Here is a 19,736-nt window from a genome sequence, read left to right as displayed (position 1 = left end):
GACAAAGGTTTTCACTGTATAAAAAGGGGCTGTGTCCCCTTACAAAATGTTCTCTTCTTGATCCTATCTAGAGGGGGGCCTGCTGCTGCTGGGCACCAGGAGGACCGCCACTGGGACTGCCTCCCTGCCTGGAGTGCCCTGTGAGCTAGCCCATGGGCCCAACCTTTGCCCCCCCCCCCACCTCCTGAAGGACTTTTGCTTTTCTTGGGGAACATTGGCGCTTGGAAGCGCATTGCTTTTATTTCCTGATCCCCCACTAGCGCTTGGGAGCGCTTTCTTTTCACTTGCCAGGAGCGCTGATTTACTGGCCACTTGCCCCTGTGCGCAGGTTCCCGCCATGCGTCTTGGTGTGCTGGCTCGACTTCAATACGAGCGCCACGCCGTTTTATTATTTATTTAAAACGGGAGCCTACTCTGTATTGCTGCGAAGAGAATTACCCCACGGGCCTCAGCAGCGCGATCCGGAGCCTGGGGGCTCGTCTGCAGGGCCGCACTGCCATTGGCTGCCCCGCCTACTGCTTGCTAGCTCGGCCGGAGGGTTGCCCGGCAACCAGGACTCTCGCGGCCCCTTCCCCAGCGAGGCCGCCATTGTGGAAGGCCGGGCCGGAGGAAGGAGCAGGCACCGCAGCCCAGAGACACCCAACAACCCGAGAAGAAGCTGTCAGAGGAGAACGGATTCCCCGGAACCGCCCGGTGAGTAAGGAGGGCTGGTGGGGGCTCCGCGAGTGCCACAGTGTAGCCGGTCCCAACCCGGCTCCAGTTCTGAGCGGGCCCGCCATTGCGGGCCGCTCCAACCAGAGCGGCCATTTGTGTTAGAGCCCACGAGAAGCTCCTAGGGGCATTTCTTCTGAGCCCCGGGGCTCCAACAGAGGGGCCATTGTTTTCAGAGTCCCCAGTGGGGGACTCCAACGATTGGGGGCAGTTGTTCAGAGCCTGAGAGGCTCCAAGGGGGCATTTGTTAAAGCCAACGAGACTTCCGAGCGCATTTCACTCGAGCCGGTAGAGGCTCTAATGACCGGGGCATGCTTTCTTAGAGCTTGCGAGGCTCGGGGGCATTTTGGTGTTTCGAGTCCCTCGTGGAGGGACTCCAATGTGTGGGGCATATTTTTTTAGAGCCTAGAAGGCTCTGGGGCATTTATTAGATTTCGAGCCCCCGAGAGGGACTCCGACGATTTGGGGAAATTTCAGGGTGATAGAGCGGCCCCGGCTGGCAGCGGGCCGCTCCCCCCTCACTGGGCATTCTTTCCTCGGAGCCCCGAGGCTCCCAGCCCGCGGTGTTGTTTCTTGAGCCAACGAGGCTCCAACGTTGGCCCCAGTGTTTCCACCAGTTGCCCAGCACTTTGTGGGCAACTGCTCCGTTTAGGCCCCTGACATTGGGACACAGGTCGTCCTAGCCCCATGAGAGGTCAGTTGGCCTGGGGACAGCCACAGTTGTGGCTTATGTAATGTCTGCGTAATTGTTCTTCCTGCACCTCTGAATGTTGTTATGCATCATGTGTTTTCCTGCACCTCTGAATGTGCTGTTATGCGTCATGTGCTTTTCCCTACACCACTGAATGTATGTTTATGCATCATGTTTTTTTCCCGATTCAGAAAAGGGGGTGGTGATGGACAGAGTATCTGAATTAAACAGAACACTCATACCCAGTCAACAGATCAGGGCTTGATCCATCACTGTTTTTTAGCTCACTGCACCATCCCAGCTCAGAACCTGGCTACATGCAAATTATTCTGTCCCTGGCCCAGTGCATCATGGGAACAGGGCAGACCAAACTACCAAGCCAATTCTTATACTGGGAAGGAAACAAGCTTCCGGGGACCGGTCCCCGGTAGCTTGTCTCCTTTCTGGTGAAGAATTGGCTTGGTAGTTTAGTCTGCCCTGTTCCCATGATGCACTGGGCCAGGGACAGACTGATTTGCATATAGCCAGGTTCTGAGCTGGGATGGTGCAGTGAGATAAATAACGGTGATGGATCAAGCCCTGATCTTTGGACTGGGTAAGAGTGGTCCGCTTAATTCAGACACTCTGTTCATCACCACCCCCTTTTCTGAATCGTTTTTGGCCACTATAGGTGTGGCAGGGTATACTCAGACATGAGTCCCTTTCTCACTGCGCCATCAGGATTCAAGCAAGCCGGGCCGAAGACGGCTGAAATGCCAGAAACCGGTCCCCGGTAGCTTGTCTCCTTTCTGGTGAAGATTTGGCTTGGTAGTTTAGTCTGCCCTGTTCCCATGATGCACTGGGCCAGGGACAGACTGATTTGCATATAGCCAGGTTCTGAGCTGGGATGGTGCAGTGAGATAAATAACGGTGATGGATCAAGCACTGATCTTTGGACTGGGTAAGAGTGGTCTGCTTAATTCAGACACTCTGTTCATCACCACCCCCCTTTTCTGAATCGTTTTTGGCCACTATAGGTGTGGCAGGGTATACTCAGACATGAGTCCCTTTCTCACTGCACCATCAGGATTCAAGCAAGCTGGGCCAAGACGGCTGAAATGCCAGAAACCGGTCCCCGGTAGCTTGTCTCCTTTCTGGTGAAGAATTGGCTTGGTAGTTTAGTCTGCCCTGTTCCCATGATGCACTGGGCCAGGGACAGACTGATTTGCATATAGCCAGGTTCTGAGCTGGGATGGTGCAGTGAGATAAATAATGGTGATGGATCAAGCCCTGATCTTTGGACTGGGTAAGAGTGGTCTGCTTAATTCAGACACTCTGTTCATCACCACCCCCTTTTCTGAATCGTTTTTGGCCACTATAGGTGTGGCAGGCTATACTCAGACATGAGTCCCTTTCTCACTGCGCCATCAGGATTCAAGCAAGCCGGGCCGAAGACGGCTGAAATGCCAGAAACCGGTCCCCGGTAGCTTGTCTCCTTTCTGGTGAAGATTTGGCTTGGTAGTTTAGTCTGCCCTGTTCCCATGATGCACTGGGCCAGGGACAGACTGATTTGCATGTAGCCAGGTTCTGAGCTGGGATGGTGCAGTGAGATAAATAACGGTGATGGATCAAGCCCTGATCTTTGGACTGGGTAAGAGTGGTCTGCTTAATTTAGACACTCTGTTCATCACCACCCCCTTTTCTGAATCGTTTTTGGCCACTATAGGTGTGGCAGGGTATACTCAGACATGAGTCCCTTTCTCACTGCGCCATCAGGATTCAAGCAAGCCGGGCCGAAGACGGCTGAAATGCCAGAAACCGGTCCCCGGTAGCTTGTCTCCTTTCTGGTGAAGAATTGGCTTGGTAGTTTAGTCTGCCCTGTTCCCATGATGCACTGGGCCAGGGACAGACTGATTTGCATATAGCCAGGTTCCGAGCTGGGATGGTGCAGTGAGATAAATAACGGTGATGGATCAAGCCCTGATCTTTGGACTGGGTAAGAGTGGTCTGCTTAATTCAGACACTCTGTTCATCACCACCCCCTTTTCTGAATCGTGTTTGGCCACTATAGGTGTGGCAGAGTATACTCAGACATGAGTCCCTTTCTCACTGCACCATCAGGATTCAAGCAAGCCGGGCCGAAGACGGCTGAAATGCCAGAAACCGGTCCCCGGTAGCTTGTCTCCTTTCTGGTGAAGAATTGGCTTGGTAGTTTAGTCTGCCCTGTTCCCATGATGCACTGGGCCAGGGACAGACTGATTTGCATATAGCCAGGTTCCGAGCTGGGATGGTGCAGTGAGATAAATAACGGTGATGGATCAAGCCCTGATCTTTGGACTGGGTAAGAGTGGTCTGCTTAATTCAGACACCCTGTTCATCACCACCCCCTTTTCTGAATCGTTTTTGGCCACTATAGGTGTGGCAGGGTATACTCAGACATGAGTCCCTTTCTCAGTGCACCATCAGGATTCAAGCAAGCCGGGCCGAAGACGGCTGAAATGCCAGAAACCGGTCCCCGGTAGCTTGTCTCCTTTCTGGTGAAGAATTGGCTTGGTAGTTTAGTCTGCCCTGTTCCCATGATGCACTGGACCAGGGACAGACTGATTTGCATATAGCCAGGTTCTGAGCTAGGATGGTGCAGTGAGATAAATAACGGTGATGGATCAAGCCCTGATCTTTGCACTGGGTAAGAGTGGTCTGCTTAATTCAGACACTCTGTTCATCACCCCCCCCCTTTTCTGAATCGTTTTTGGCCACTATAGGTGTGGCAGGGTATACTCAGACATGAGTCCCTTTCTCACTGTAACCATCAGGATTCAAGCAAGCCGGGCCAAAGACAGCTGAAATGCCAGAAACCGGTCCCCGGTAGCTTGTCTCCTTTCTGGTGAAGAATTGGCTTGGTAGTTTAGTCTGCCCTGTTCCCATGATGCACTGGGCAAGGGACAGACTGATATGCATATAGCGAGATTCTGATCTGGGATGGTGCAGTGAGATAAATAACGGTGATGGATCAAGCCCTGATCTTTGGACTGGGTAAGAGTGGTCTGCTTAATTCAGACACTCTGTTCATCACCACCCCCTTTTCTGAATCGTTTTTGGCCACTATAGGTGTCGCAGGGTATACTCAGACATGAGTCCCTTTCTCACTGCACCATCAGGATTCAAGCAAGCCGGGCCAAAGACGGCTGAAATGCCAGAAACCGGTCCCCGGTAGCTTGTCTCCTTTCTGGTGAAGAATTGGCTTGGTAGTTTAGTCTGTCCTGTTCCCATGATGCACTGGGCCAGGGACAGACTGATTTGCATATAGCCAGGTTCTGAGCTGGGATGGTGCAGTGAGATAAATAACGGTGATGGATCAAGCCCTGATCTTTGGACTGGGTAAGAGTGGTCTGCTTAATTCAGACACTCTGTTCATCACCACCCCCTTTTCTGAATCGTTTTTGGCCACTATAGGAGTGGCAGGGTATACTCAGACATGAGTCCCTTTCTCACTGCACCATCAGGATTCAAGCAAGCCGGGCCGAAGACGGCTGAAATGCCAGAAACCGGTCCCCGGTAGCTTGTCTCCTTTCTGGTGAAGAATTGGCTTGGTATTTTAGTCTGCCCTGTTCCCATGATGCACTGGGCCAGGGACAGACTGATTTGCATATAGCCAGGTTCTGAGCTGGGATGGTGCAGTGAGATAAATAACGGTGATGGATCAAGCCCTGATCTTTGGACTGGGTAACAGTGGTCTGCTTAATTCAGACACTCTGTTCATCACCACCCCCTTTTCTGAATCGTTTTTTGCCACTATAGGTGTGGCAGGGTATACTCAGACATGAGTCCCTTTCTCACTGCACCATCAGGATTCAAGCAAGCCGGGCCGAAGACGGTTGAAATGCCAGAAACCGGTCCCCGGTAGCTTGTCTCCTTTCTGGTGAAGAATTGGCTTGGTAGTTTAGTCTGCCCTGTTCCCATGATGCGCTGGGCCAGGGACAGACTGATTTGCATATAGCCAGGTTCTGAGCTGGGATGGTGCAGTGAGATAAATAACGGTGATGGATCAAGCCCTGATCTTTGGACTGGGTAAGAGTGGTCTGCTTAATTCAGACACTCTGTTCATCACCACCCCCTTTTCTGAATCGTTTTTGGCCACTATAGGTGTGGCAGGGTATGCTCAGACATGAGTCCCTTTCTCACTGCGCCATCATGATTCAAGCAAGCCGGGTCAAAGACGGCTGAAATGCCAGAAACCGGTCCCCGGTAGCTTGTCTCCTTTCTGGTGAAGATTTGGCTTGGTAGTTTAGTCTGCCCTGTTCCCATGATGCACTGGGCCAGGGACATACTGATTTGCATATAGCCAGGTTCTGAGCTGGGATGGTGCAGTGAGATAAATAACGGTGATGGATCAATCCCTGATCTTTGGACTGGGTAAGAGTGGTCTGCTTAATTCAGACACTCTGTTCATCACCACCCCCTTGTCTGAATCGTTTTTGGCCACTATAGGTGTGGCAGGGTATACTCAGACATGAGTCCCTTTCTCACTGCACCATCAGGATTCAAGCAAGCCGGGCCGAAGACGACTGAAATGCCAGAAACCGGTCCTCGGTAGCTTGTCTCCTTTCTGGTGAAGAATTGGCTTGGTAGTTTAGTCTGCCCTGTTCCCATGATGCACTGGACCAGGGACAGACTGATTTGCATATAGCCAGGTTCTGAGCTGGGATGGTGCAGTGAGATAAATAATGGTGATGGATCAAGCCCTGATCTTTGGACTGGGTAAGAGTGGTCTGCTTAATTCAGACACTCTGTTCATCACCACCCCCTTTTCTGAATCGTTTTTGGCCACTATAGGTGTGGCAGGGTATACTCAGACATGAGTCCCTTTCTCACTGCACCATCAGGATTCAAGCAAGCCAGGCCGAAGACGGCTGAAATGCCAGAAACCGGTCCCCCGGTAGCTTGTCTCCTTTCTGGTGAAGAATTGGCTTGGTAGTTTAGTCTGCCCTGTTCCCATGATGCACTGGGCCAGGGACGGACTTATTTGCATATAGCCAGGTTCTGAGCTGGGATGGTGCAGTGAGATAAATAACGGTGATGGATCAAGCCCTGATCTTTGGACTGGGTAAGAGTGGTCTGCTTAATTCAGACACTCTGTTCATCACCAACCACTTTTCTGAATCGTTTTTGGCCACTATAGGTGTGGCAGGGTACACTCAGACATGAGTCCCTTTCTCACTGCACCATCAGGATTCAAGCAAGCCGGGCCGAAGACGGCTGAAATGCCAGAAACCGGTCCCCGGTAGCTTGTCTCCTTTCTGGTGAAGAATTGGCTTAGTAGTTTAGTCTGCCCTGTTCCCATGATGCACTGGGCCAGGGACAGACTGATTTGCATATAGCCAGGTTCTGAGCTGGGATGGTGCAGTGAGATAAATAACGGTGATGGATCAAGCCCTGATCTTTGGACTGGGTAAGAGTGGTCTGCTTAATTCAGACACTCTGTTCATCACCACCCCCTTTTCTGAATCATATGTTTGTCCCTACACCTCTGAATGTGTTGTGATGCATCATGTGTAACGTTTTCATGCCTATACCCCTAAATGCATGGTGATACTTAGGTGGTTGTTCTTCCTAGTACAGGTGTTGCTAGTGAGGTCCTGGTTCCATACGTAATATTCTCCTAAGGTGGTCAGGGTTGCGTAGGGGGTACTTACCTGTTACCAGTGATTAGTGGTTGTGTGCGCTATTTTCTATTTTGTGCTACAGTGATTTTATATTCTATGTTCTAAGTGCTAATTCTAACAAGTATCCTAATGCTAAAAGTGCCTATTCCTGACAACGGTCCATGTGGCCCTGTCCTGTACATATATCCCCTTTAAATTCTGCCTGTGCCCGTTGGCACATTGTAAAGTGTGTGTTTTCATCTAATGTGTTTGGTACAATACAAATGCTATTTTTATATATAACTTGCGTGGAGTTTCCTTTGTGGTGGGCCTTGGTTGTTGTTGTTGGGTGCACGCGCAACCGCTTAACTTATATAGCCTCCGAGTTTAGCCTTACTGCTCGTGTCACGTTACCAAGGGAGTGAGCAGGAGTTATCTTGGCGTGTAACTCCCTTGCCCTGTCTTAAAGTGGTGGTCTCTCACTGACTTTGGTGAAAGCCTTGGTCAGCTAGAGATCCCATTTCTAACACTGTCCCACTCGGGGTGACAAATGCAAAAACAACAGTTGATGGACAGAATGCAGAACAATGTCATACATTCACCCCAGTACAGAGATCTGGGCCTAAATCCATCATTTTTTTGCTCACCACACCACCCCACTTTAGACATGGCCATATGCAAATCAGCCTTGACCCTGTGCCTCATGGGAACAGTCCATCCCGAACTGCCAAGCAATGTCTTCCCTGGACCGGAATCAAGCATCCTAGGACCGGTTTTTGGCTATCAGCCGTCTTCAGCCAGGATAGCTTGACTCCAGTGGCGTGTCTGAACTGGCGGTGATGGATTAAACCCAGATCTGTTGACTGGATGTGAGTGTTTGATTGGTTCGGATGCTCCGTCCATCATCACCCCCTTTTGCACCGCTTTGTTAGCCATAAGTTGGCAGGGTATGCTCAGACGTGAGTCCCTTGCTCACTTTGCCACTGGATTCAAGCAAGCCTGGCTGAAGACGGCTGAAATGCCAGAAACCGGTCTTAGGAATCTTGTATCTGGTCCAGGGAAGGCATGGCTTGGCAGTTCGGGCTGGACTGTTCCCATGAGGCACAGGGTCAGACTGATTTGCCTATGGCCATGTCTGAACTGGGGTGGCAGAGTGGGCTAAAGAACGGTGATGGATTAAACCCAGATGTGTAAACTGGGCGTGAGTGTTTGATTGGTTCGGATGCTCCGTCCATCATCACCCCCTTTTGTACCGGGTGGCTGATGTGTGTCCTTGTGGCTGATGTGTGGATTGTGTGCTGGTGGCTGATGTGTGGTGTGTGTGGTGGTGGCTCATGTATTGTTAATGTGCTTGTGGCTGATGTGTTGTGTGTGTTCTGGTGGCTAATGTCTGGTGTTTCCCAGTGGCTGATGTGTGGTGTGTGTGCTGGTGGATGATGTGTGGAGTGTGTGCTGTTAGATGATGTGTGGTGTGTGTGCTAGTGGCTGATGTGTGGTGTGTGTGCTAGTGGCTGATGTGCGGTGTGTGTTCTGGTGGCTGAGGTGTGGTTGTGTTCTGGTGACTGATGTTTGGTCTATGTGCTGGTGGCTAATGTGTGGTGTGTGCTGGTGGCTGATGTGTGACGTGTCCTGGTGGCTGATGTGTGGAGTGTGTGCTGGTGGATGATGTGTGGTGTGTGTGCTGGTGGTTTATATGTGGTCTATGTGCTGGTGGCTCATATGTGGTGTGTGCTAGTGGCTGATGTGTGGTCTCTGTGCAGGTGACTGATGTGTTGGTTGTGTGCTGGTGGCTGATATGTGGTGTGTGCTGGTGGCTGATGTGTGGTCTATGTGCTGGTGGCTAATGTGTGGTGTGTGCTTGTGGCTGAAGTGTGACGTGTGTCCTGGTGGCTGATGTGTGGAGTGTGTGCTGGTGGCTCATGTATGGTTTGTGTGCTGGTGGCTGAGTTGTGGTGTGTGTGCTGGTGGCTGATGTGTGGTGTGTGTGCTGGTGGCTAATGTGTGGTGTATGCTGGTGGCTGATGTGTGGTCTATGTGCTGGTCACTGATGTGTGGTGTGTGTGCTGGTGGTTGATATGTGGTCTATGTGCTGGTGGCTAATGTGTGGTTTGTGCTAGTGGCTGATGTGTGGCATGTGTCCTGGTGGCTGATGTGTGGAGTGTGTGCTTGTGGCTGATGTGTGGTGTGTGTGCTTGTGGCTCATGTGTGGTATGTGCTAGTGGCTGCTGTTTGGTGTGTGTTGGTGGATGATGTGTGGAGTGTGTGCTGTTGGATGATGTGTGGTGTGTGTGCTAGTGGCTGATGTGTGGTGTGTGTTCTGGTGGCTGAGGTGTGGTGTGTGTTCCGGTGACTGATGTTTGGTCTATGTGCTGGTGGCTAATGTGTGGTGTGTCCTGGTGGCTGATGTGTGGAGTGTGTGCTGGTGGCTGATGTGTGGTCTGTGTGCTGGTGGCTCATGTGTGGTGTGTGCTAGTGGCTGATGTGTGGTCTATGTGCTGGTGGCTAATGTGTGGTGTATGCTGGTGGCTGATGTGTGGTCTGTGTGCTTGTGGCTAATGTGTGGTGTGTGCTGTTGGCTGATGTGTGACCTGTGTCCTGGTGGCTGATGTGTGGTGTGTGTGCTTGTGGCTGATGTGTGGTGTGGCTGATGTGTGGTGTGTGTTCTGGTGGCTAATATGTGGTGTGTGCTGTTGGCTGATGTGTGGTGTGTGTTATGGTAGCTCATGTATTGTTAATGTGCTTGTGGCTGATGTGTGGTGTGTGTTCTGGTGGCTAATGTCTGGTGTGTGCCAGGGTGGTGTGTGTGCTGGTGGCAGATGTGTGGTGTGTGCTAGTGGCTCATGTGTGGTGTGTGTGCTCCTCGCTGATGTGTGGTGTGTGTTCTGGTGGCTGATGTTTTGTGTGTGCTGGCGGCTGATGTGTGGTGTGTATGCTGGTGGTTGATATGTGGTCTATGTGCTGGTGGCTAATGTTTGGTGTGTGCTGGTGGCTAATGTGTGATGTGTGTCCTGGTGGCTGATGTGTGGAGTGTGTGCTTGTAAATGTTAATGTAAATGTACAGGAATTTATATAGCGCAAATCACCAACCGGTCTCTAAGCGCTTGCTTAGGGAACCCGTCCTGGTATTCCCCTGTGAGATAACCCCGGCAGAGTATCTGCAAGGTGAAAGCCAGGCATCCCGCCGCGAGGGGCCGTTGTGGAGATTAAGCAAGCTATTGCCCAGAGTCGCAGAGTGTGAACCCGTGAATCGAGTAGGCACCGGAGCGAGAATTGTCGAGTCCATGGACATTTTTAGGACTCAAGACCCCGCTGAGCCGGGAATTGAACCCTGGTCCTGGGCTGACCTCTGCTTCCAGGTCTGCCTCCTCTAACCAGTGAGCCACACTTGTGGCTGATGTATGGTGTGTGTGCTGGTGGCTGATATGTGGTGTGTGTGCTGGTGGTTGATATGTGTTCTTTGTGCTGGTGGCAAATGTGTGGTTGTGCTAGTGGCTGAGTTGTGGCATGTGTCCTGGTGGCTGATGTGTGGAGTGTGTGCTTGTGGCTGATGTGTGGTGTGTGTGCGTGTGGCTCATGTGTGGTGTGTGCTAGTGGCTGATGTGTGGTGTGTGTGTTGGTGGATGATGTGTGGAGTGTGTGCTGGTGGCTGATGTGTGGTGTGTGCTGGTAGCTGATGTGTGGTTTGTGTGCTGGTGCCTGATGTGTGGCGTGTGTCCTGGTGGCTGATGTGTGGAGTGTGTGCTTGTGGCTGATGTGTGGTGTGTGTGCTGGTGGCTCATGTGGGGTGTGTGCTAGTGGCTAATGTGTGGTGTCTGTGCTGGAGGCTCATCTGTGGAGTGTGTGCTGGTGGCTGATGTGTGGTGTTTGTGCTAGTGGCTGGTATGTGGTGTGTGTTCTGGTAGCTGATGTGTGGTCTATGTGCTGGTGGCTGATGTGTGATGTGTGTCCTGGTGGCTGATGTGTGGAGTGTGTGCTTGTGGCTGATGTGTGGTGTGTGTGCTGCTGGCTGGTATGTGGTGTGTGTGCTGGTGGTTGATATGTGGTCTGTGCTAGTGGCTGATGTGTGGCGTGTGTCCTAGTGGCTGATGTGTGGAGTGTGTGCGTGTGGCTGATGTGTGGTGTATGTGCTGGTGGCTCATGTGTGGTGTGTGCTAGTGGCTGATATGTGGCATGTGTGCTGGTGGTTGATGTGTGGTGTGTGCTGGTGGCTGATGTGTGGTGTGTGTGCTAGTGGCTGATGTGTGGTGTGTGTGCTGGTGGAAGATGTGTGGTGTGTGCTAGTGGCTGATATGTGGCATGTGTGCTGGTGGTTGAAGTGTGGTGTGTGTGCTGGTGTGGTGTGTGTGCTGGTGGCTGATGTGTGGTGTGTGTGCTGGTGGCTGATGTGTGGTGTGTGCTTGTGGCTGATGTGTGGTGAATGCTGGTGGCTCAGGTTCTCCACTCTAGGTCTCCTCGATGTTGCTCAGGGCAGTGCAGGGACAGTGAGAGTGAGCGCTCACTGGCACTATACGCCTCTCCAGTAGTTGACAGTGACCCACTCAGGCTGGGCACACCCACAACACACATTCCTATTCTCAGTACCACAGTGAGGCAATGTGAGACCCATGCAGCCTGTTGCTCCTCAGAGAGGGAAGAGGTGGTGGTTTAAGAAGTCTAGTATCTATCCTACTCTATACAAATTTTCTGAGTTCAGAGGTCAGTGGCCTTGTGTGTGTACATCCATACAATATTATGCCTGCCATCCCAGTGCCTATGTCCTTACGGTATCTGTGATATCTTCCGTCCTTTTTGTCCTGTCACTATCCATAGCTTTTCCTGTCTGGAGTTCTAGGTAGGCGATAGAAGTATGAATTGAGTCAGTTGATGGTAATTCTTGGGTCTTGCTGTTTACCTCTGCAGTGGGTTCCTTTATTTCTACATTAAAGATTTCTTCTTGGGTTGACGCTTTCGGCATCTTCATTTCTGCTTTATGTGAAGGATTTACTGCAGTATCTTATAGTGAGTTGTTCTGCCAGGCATTACTATTTCTGAAGAAGAATGTCTCTTATGTCCGCAGGGGTTTATGTACCTACTGGTGCCATTTTTTGGAAAGAGAACACCTGCCAGACACAGTGCCAGTGCAACAGTACCAGCCAGGTGACCTGCCAATCGTGGCCATGCCAAACATCCTGTTCTCCAGCTTCACGGTTCTTCACCTGTCCATCTATCGTGAGAAGTACCTGCCTCGCGACAGGAGGTTCTCTCTTCACGACCTACAGTGCGCGTTACTTCAGGATGCAAACAGCCTGCACCTATGTCCTGTCCCAGTCATGCAGCGACAGCTCCAGCTTACCATCCTACCTGGTGGAAGTCCAGAATGGGACTGAAGAAGGCGCTGTGGGAGCCTGGGTGCGCCGGGTCTACGTCTCCGTGTACAGCATCGGAATAGCAATGTATGCTGGGAACACCACACATGTCTTGGTATGTTATTCATGATCCATTCACATCTAAACTCTGCATCACTTTTTTTGTAACAGGCTCTGCATGCACATCACCTGCTCTCAATCCATATATCATGCAGTGTGTTCACAGCCTGGAGGGAGGCCATAAAGACCTTCCTGATAGGAGAAAAGTTAAACTCCTCCCCCTTCACATGTGTATGTTAAGGATCACCTCGGCCAGGTACCCCTGTTTGGATGTCTCATCTGGGAGGCAGCACCAATACATCTAATGGCCCTGATTGGGCCTTTTCTCCAGGCTGCTGTGCATTGTATTCCTGCTTTTCTTATCTTCCTGATCTCTTGCTTCTATTGTGTCCTTTGTCCTGAGGTCTATCTATCATCCAGTCCGCTAGGCTTCTTGGGGCTGCCCTGGTTCCTGAGTTCAGCTGCCCAAGGTTTCTCCTTGTTAAGCTTGGGTGGGGGTTGTGACTGCGTTCCTTCCTGGGACATCAGGCCGTGTACCTGTAAAAACAGGCCTTCCACGATGAAAGTAGATAAAGATGTTTATTTAAGATAAACATGTAAAACCCACAGGGAGGAGAAGAGGGCACCTCCAGCATCGGTCAGCTACACATCATTTAAGTGAGCACACATTCTACATTCCTACAATGACACGTGAACCCAATGACACATACAACATTCCTCTCAACATGTCCTTCTTTTTTTTTATATATATATATATATATATATATATACATATATATATATATATATATATATATATATATATATATATATGTGACAAAGACAAAGAACAACAATAAATTACATTAAAATAAAGTCTTCCAATTTCTTGGGTAATTTAACAACCCCTTTCAATTGAACAGAAGTGTCAACTTCTCCTTGCACCGATTCCTTAGAGCTCGGGGGATCGCAAACAGTAGAGACAGCCGTCTCATGGGTCTTAACACTAGATTCAGACAACTCTAGAGTCACATTTCCATTAGAGTCAGAAGACACATTGATCTGCTGGGTATCAACAGCAGAATTTGTCATACAAGGAACAATATGGTTCACGTTTCTCATTTACGGCTTTAAGCTAAAAAAATGAATCATCAGAACTTAATCCAATAAACATTTTTTCCTGACCAGGTTTTAACACAACTATGGAGCTTTTGTTCCACCCCCCTCTTTTATGTAAAAGAACAGCACTGAAGATACTGTTATGACCTGCACAGGTACAGAAAACTTAGAAGTACCTTTGCGTTGTAAACCAGGCTTTATAATGCGAACCCAGTCCCCAGCAGAAACCATCTTGGATTTGGTTCTGTGGAAACCATAGTGATATACTTTTTTAATGTGGCTTCATTCAAATTCTTCTTGACTTTGCCTACAGAATCTTCAAAATCTTTGTGAACAGTGGTATCAAAACAGGGAAATATAAAGGTACAACTCTCTCTCCCTCTCATCAGGTAATAGGGAGAAACACCAGGGACTGAATGGGGTGTGGATGATAAGACCAAAGCTTCTCTTTAAGAAAATTATAAACATATTGTTGCTCTCAAGAGCAGCTTGTATGCCATCCTTAATGAATCTATTGGCCCTTTCCACTTGACCATTTGCTTTTGGACAATATAAGGGAGCCTTTTCAGCGTGAGTACCACACTTCTTAAAAAACTGTGTCATTTTTGAAGAAATAAACTGAACACCACTGTCGGACATGAGTAATTTGGGAAAACCTTCAATTTGAAAAACATTTTATAAAGATTTTATGACATCATCAGTGTTAGGATTCTCTACAAAGGTATGATAAATCCACTTTGAAAAATGGGCCACCGGCACAATCAATTTTCTGCGCTGTGTGCCTAAAATTTCATACAGTCCTTAGATGTCAATGGATACTTTCTCCCAAGGTCTTTGAGGACCTACCTGCAGACCAACAGGTTCACATGAAACTCTCCAGTGATGGTGTAGTGTCCTCCGTTGAACTGGCGTGAGTACAAGACTGACAGTATCTCTTTGGAGTAAGTGTGACTACAAGAGCACAGTCCCACAAAAGTCCTGGGTTCAGAGAATTACTTGTGAATTCTTAAATATGATCCCTCTTAGAAATTTCCAGAGTATATGGCAACTGGACATTGTCCAACGTATTAAGTAAGAAGGTAAACACCCGAATAGGGGTGAAGACCAAAAACTAGGGACCAACACCCTGACGAATGCCAGAGCGACCCGGTAAAAATTGGCAGAAACATGTTGGTATCTGGAGTGGGGATATAGGAGCCGTTACCTCCCTTGAATATCCCAGATCTTATGTTTTAATCCTTCCAGGGGTTAACAGGAATAAAAAATTGAGTGTTGACCTCTTGAGAGTTTTAATTATATGTATCTGCACTATTTGGTCCCTTCTCTAAGGGGAATACATTTTTTCCTTTAAGTTTTGTTACACTTTTACGTTCAGTTTTGTGTTCCTTCACATTCCCGCTACCCTCACCACTATCCTTCATTATATAAAAAAACAAATGTTCACTCCATCCAGGGTGTTGGTCTGCACCTGGATGTATGATGCGGCCCTAAGATGAAGCATGACAGTGCAAAGTGTGTGAGGGCAGTATTAAGACATTCATTGTCTTCCCTTTACTTGTTTGTTGTCTCGGTGGAGATGAGATATACCATTCCAATGTGGGTGGGTGTAAGGATTGTAGCACCTCCCTGTCCCTCACTTTTGGGGAACTTAATACTTTTTGTAGCACTTCTCTGTTGAGTGAGATTTGGATTATGGTAAGGGAGTCAGAGAAGGCTTAGTCCCTTGTCTCTTCCTACTTGTGATATTTTGTATCTTTAACTGTCCTGATGATGTTCTTGTTTTAAAAGGTTCGAAACGTCGTCGACTAATATAAACAGTATGCACATTAATCTGATGTGATAAAAGAAGTGCAATTTCTGTTTTTTCTAAGCTAGCCACAAATTATGTTCAATATTCCACAAGCTACCTTTGTCTTGGCTGAAATGTGTTTGTCTTAAATGTACTTGTCATGTGTTCGTGTAGGATGCAGGATGGTGTTCCACTATATTGATGTGTTCGTATTTGTGTTCTTTGAAATTTTTTTGATTTATTAAATTGCATTTCCGGCTAGACACTCACAATATAGTACTGATTCTAGTCTGTATTTGGCCTATTGACTATTTGTTCTGTTTCAGGACCACTGTTCTAATACAAAACTGTCACCCAAGGTCCTTATGTACCTTTTGGGTTCCCTTGTGTGTGTGGAGTGGTGTGGCTCACTGGTTAGAGGCGGCAGACCCGGAAGCAGAGGTCGGCCCGGGACCAGGGTTTCCATTCCCGATGTGACAGGGTCTTGGGCCATGGTCATCGGACTCGATAATTCTCGCCTCGGTGCCTACTCCAACCATGGGTCCCACGCAGCAACTCTGGGCAATAGCTTGCTTAATCTCTACTAACGGCCCCATCAGCTTCCATTCACCTTGGAGATGCCCAGGAGGGACCATCTCACAGGGAAAGCCAGGATGGGTTCCCCAGTGGTATACAGCGCCGGGACGCCCGTTTGCTGGGGCAGCTGTGCGCTTTACAAGTATACAACATTTAACATTTTGAAAATATTAACTTTCTCTAAGGCTGCATTATGTTCCTCCATCCACACAAAGACACACCTTTCTTAAGAATTTGCCTTAAAGGCTCCACAACAACAGCATATCCTTGCACAAAGCTGGCATAATATTCCCCAAGTCCTAAAAAGAATCTCAGAGGGTCCTTGTTATAAGGTTTGATGGCGTTGTTCAAGGCGCTGACTAAGTCAGCTTTTTGGAGAAAGGCCCTCACTTGAAATTTTGTGCCCCAAATAATCAATTTCTTTCACAAAAAATGTGCATTTCTATTTGGTAACTGTCATGCCTCTGGTTTCCACCTTGGTGAGTACAGTATCCAATATCTTGTCATGTTCTTTATGGGACTTTGCAAAAATGAGGATATCACCCTGGAAGGCTTGTACTCCCACTAGAGACTCAAACAAAACATCTACCAATTTTTGGAAAACGCCAGCTGCGGAGGCTAGTCCGAATGGCATCCTCAAGAATCTAATGATTGACAGGACAATCAGTATCAGGACACAATAGTATGCCTAGTTTGGTCAGATCATACCATCCAACAATGTTTTTCCTATTGACAGCATCATAAATTTTCGTGAAAATATTGCGCCCCCGGAAATTCAAATTGCCTTAAAAAAAATGTCAAAATTACCAAACGCTTTAGGATTGACATCCGCCGTGACCTTTAGTTGTGCACCTTTCCATTTTTCTTAAAAGTGACATCAGATATGACAGTATTAGGGGAACCGAAGTCTGCCGTCACATCCCAAATAATATCCCCAATGTGCGCTTCCCCTTAAGGTGTCTTGAATCCTATACCAACCTCATTCACGTCAACCAGAGGATCATACGAAGTAATCATCATATTCTCTAAATTCTCATTCACGTCAGTGATGGAAGTCACACTTACATTTCCTCCACTCCTCACATTTCTGCACACACGTTGGAAGTGACCAAATGTATTGCACTTGTTGCATCTTCTTTTGAAAGCTAGACACTCTGCGCTGTGCTCAATAAGAATTAACAGACCTAACAACCCACTCAGATTTGACCATTTTCTTTCCACTTGAATTGCACACACCGGACATTGCCTTCTTCAGACAATATCACTTTGGCAGACTGAATGGATCTTTCTATGCCCTTGGCTATATCTAAAACTTCATTTAACGTGGGATTGCAACAGGCTAACAACTTTTCTTGTATTTTTTAGATTCACAATGAAACACAAGCTGATCTCTTATTGCAGATATCTACATTAGATCCAAATTCGCAATTAGCAGCAAGTACTCTTAATGCTGCAACATTCTCTTCCACAGTCTCTTCCGCAAACTGCTTCCTCCTGTGAAAAGCATGACGTTCTATCAATACATCAGGTTCATCGGTGAACTGTGTTTCTAATTTAGCGACAGCTTCTTTAAATATGGCCCTAGTGTCACTTGCACCGGCTGGTGCTGGTATGGCAGGCACATTTCCAAACCTAAGTAAGTGAACAAAAGTGCCTATTTCCTCTCAGCAGAAATTGTTTTCTCCATCAATAGCAACAATAAAGTTCTCAATGCCATGACAAATCAACAGCAACGGAAAACAATTATTAAATAACACCTGAGAAAATTGAATTATAGAAGGAGAGAAAAAGAAACAAATATTTATATGGATATATTACATCCAGATGGACTGAGCATTACTGGCAATACAAACTGATTACTGCATATCTCAAGAACTCTCAGGACTGCATTGAATCCACGTTCCAAATGGAATCTTCACTCATGATGCTTTTTGAAAATTCAGCTGTGTCACCTGTGCTGCCACTGAGCTTACCATCTTGAAACTACCTGAGGAAGGCGGAAGCTGAAACGTTGTAGTGGAAATATGTTTTTGTTCTTTGGTGAATCTATCTGTTTGAGTCACTTCTTTCTTGGATATATATATATATATATATATATATATATATATATATATATATATATATATATATATATATATATATATATATATATATATATATATATATATTACCTACTGGCGATAGCCAGTAGGTATATATAGTTAGGATTTTTTTCCTATGGGACTTTTGAAAATTCTATGTCTAATAACTTTGGCGTTTGTGGACGGAATCGGCTGAAATTTTCAGGAAAATGGCACATTTTGTTTCTGAGCAGCTCCTGAAAATTTGGGGGGGGTTCGTCAAGGGGGGGCCGAGAAAAAAGGGGGGTCCCAAAACGCGTTTTTCCCATGTTAATTTCCATAGGGCGGTTGGACTCACTTTTAGCCCGAACGGCTGAATGGATTTCCACGAAACTTGGCAAAATTGTAGGGACTGTTAGCCCGATGTGCCTTTGCTAGGTCTCAATATATGTGCTTCAGTGGATTTTGAGAAATTAACGTTTAAATCAAGATATATATCTGTAACAGCGCTCCGGGCAGCGATCCGGTTCGCGAACTTTTCGCGTATCGGAACTTTGCGAAGCGAAGCTGATTGGCTCTCCGGTGTCTGTCAACATTCTAAACAGTCCGGTGCGGCCGCCATCTTGTCTCTCGGTAGGATCGAGAGACAAGAGGAGGCCAAAACAAAGGGGGAAATGAAGGAAAGGGGGCAAGGTAGACCCCTTCTGACCCCCTAGGATTGATGAGGGGGATATTATAGAGCCACGCTGGGCCCAAAAAAAAAAAAGAAAAAATCCGATTTTTTCGCCGTAGAGACGCGTCTTGGTTCGCGAACCGGGCAGCTAACCGGGCAGCTAACCGGGAAGCTAACCGTCAGTGTAACCCAAAAAAAAAAAAATCCGATTTTTTCGCCGTAGAGACGCGTCTTGGTTCGCGAACCGGGCAGCTAACCGGGCAGCTAACCGGGAAGCTAACCGTTAGTGTAACCCAAAAAAAAAAAAAAATCCGATTTTTTCGCCGTAAAGACGCGTCTTGGTTCGCGAACCGGGCAGCTAACCGGGAAGCTAACCGGCAGTGTAACCCAAAAAAAAAAAAAAATTCGTTTTTTTCACCGTAGAGACGCGTCTTGGTACGCGAACCGGGCAGCTAACCGGGCAGCTAACCGGGAAGCTAACCGGCAGTGTAACGGGAGTCTGAGGAGTAGCTGATTGGCTGTCAATATTGTAAACAGTCCGGAGCGGCTGCCATCTTGTCTCTCGGTAGGATCGAGAGACAAGAGGAGGCCAAAACAAAGGGGGAAATGAAGGAAAGAGGGCAAGGTAGACCCCTTCTGACCCCCTAGGATTTATGAGGGGGATATTATAAAGCCACGTGGGGCCCAAAAAAAACAAACAAAAAAATCCGATTTTTTCGCCGTAGAGACGCGTCTTGGTACGCGAACTGGGCAGCTAACCGGGCAGCTACCGGGAAGCTAATCGGCAGTGTAACGATAGTCTGAGGAGAAGCTGATTGGCTGTTATCATTGTAAACAGTCTGGAGCGGCCGCCATCTTGTCTCTCTGTGGGATCGAGAGACAAGAGGTGGAAAAAAAAAAGGTGTAAATGAATGAAAGGGGTAAGGCAGACCCCTCCTGAACCCCTAGGATTGATGAGGGGGCTATTAAAGTTCCATGGGGGGTGAAAAAAAAAATTTGCGATTTTTCGCGGTAAAGGTGCTTCCTGGTACGTTAACCGGGCAGCTAACTGGCAGCGTAACGGGAGTCCGACATATTGTGTTTTTTGAACGTTTGTGATATGTGCACGTGTG

General features: G+C 48.0%; 1 protein-coding gene across 1 annotated transcript in view; it reads left to right on the top strand.

Annotated features, from left to right (window-relative positions):
• LOC147736736 (alpha-tectorin-like) overlaps positions 1-19,736 on the top strand; it is a 233,513-nt gene that overhangs the window by 75,303 nt on the left and 138,474 nt on the right. The window contains exon 6 of the mRNA XM_086952686.1: positions 12,080-12,483. Within this exon, the coding sequence (XP_086808812.1) occupies positions 12,080-12,483 (404 nt within the window). The remainder of the gene's footprint in view (positions 1-12,079; positions 12,484-19,736) is intronic.

This window comes from Lissotriton vulgaris, chromosome 1_2 (assembly GCF_964263255.1).
Source record: "Lissotriton vulgaris chromosome 1_2, aLisVul1.2, whole genome shotgun sequence".
Classification (NCBI taxonomy): Eukaryota; Metazoa; Chordata; class Amphibia; order Caudata; family Salamandridae; genus Lissotriton; species Lissotriton vulgaris.
Note: the sequence above shows the minus strand (reverse complement) of the source record. Positions and strands in the feature narration are given on the sequence as shown.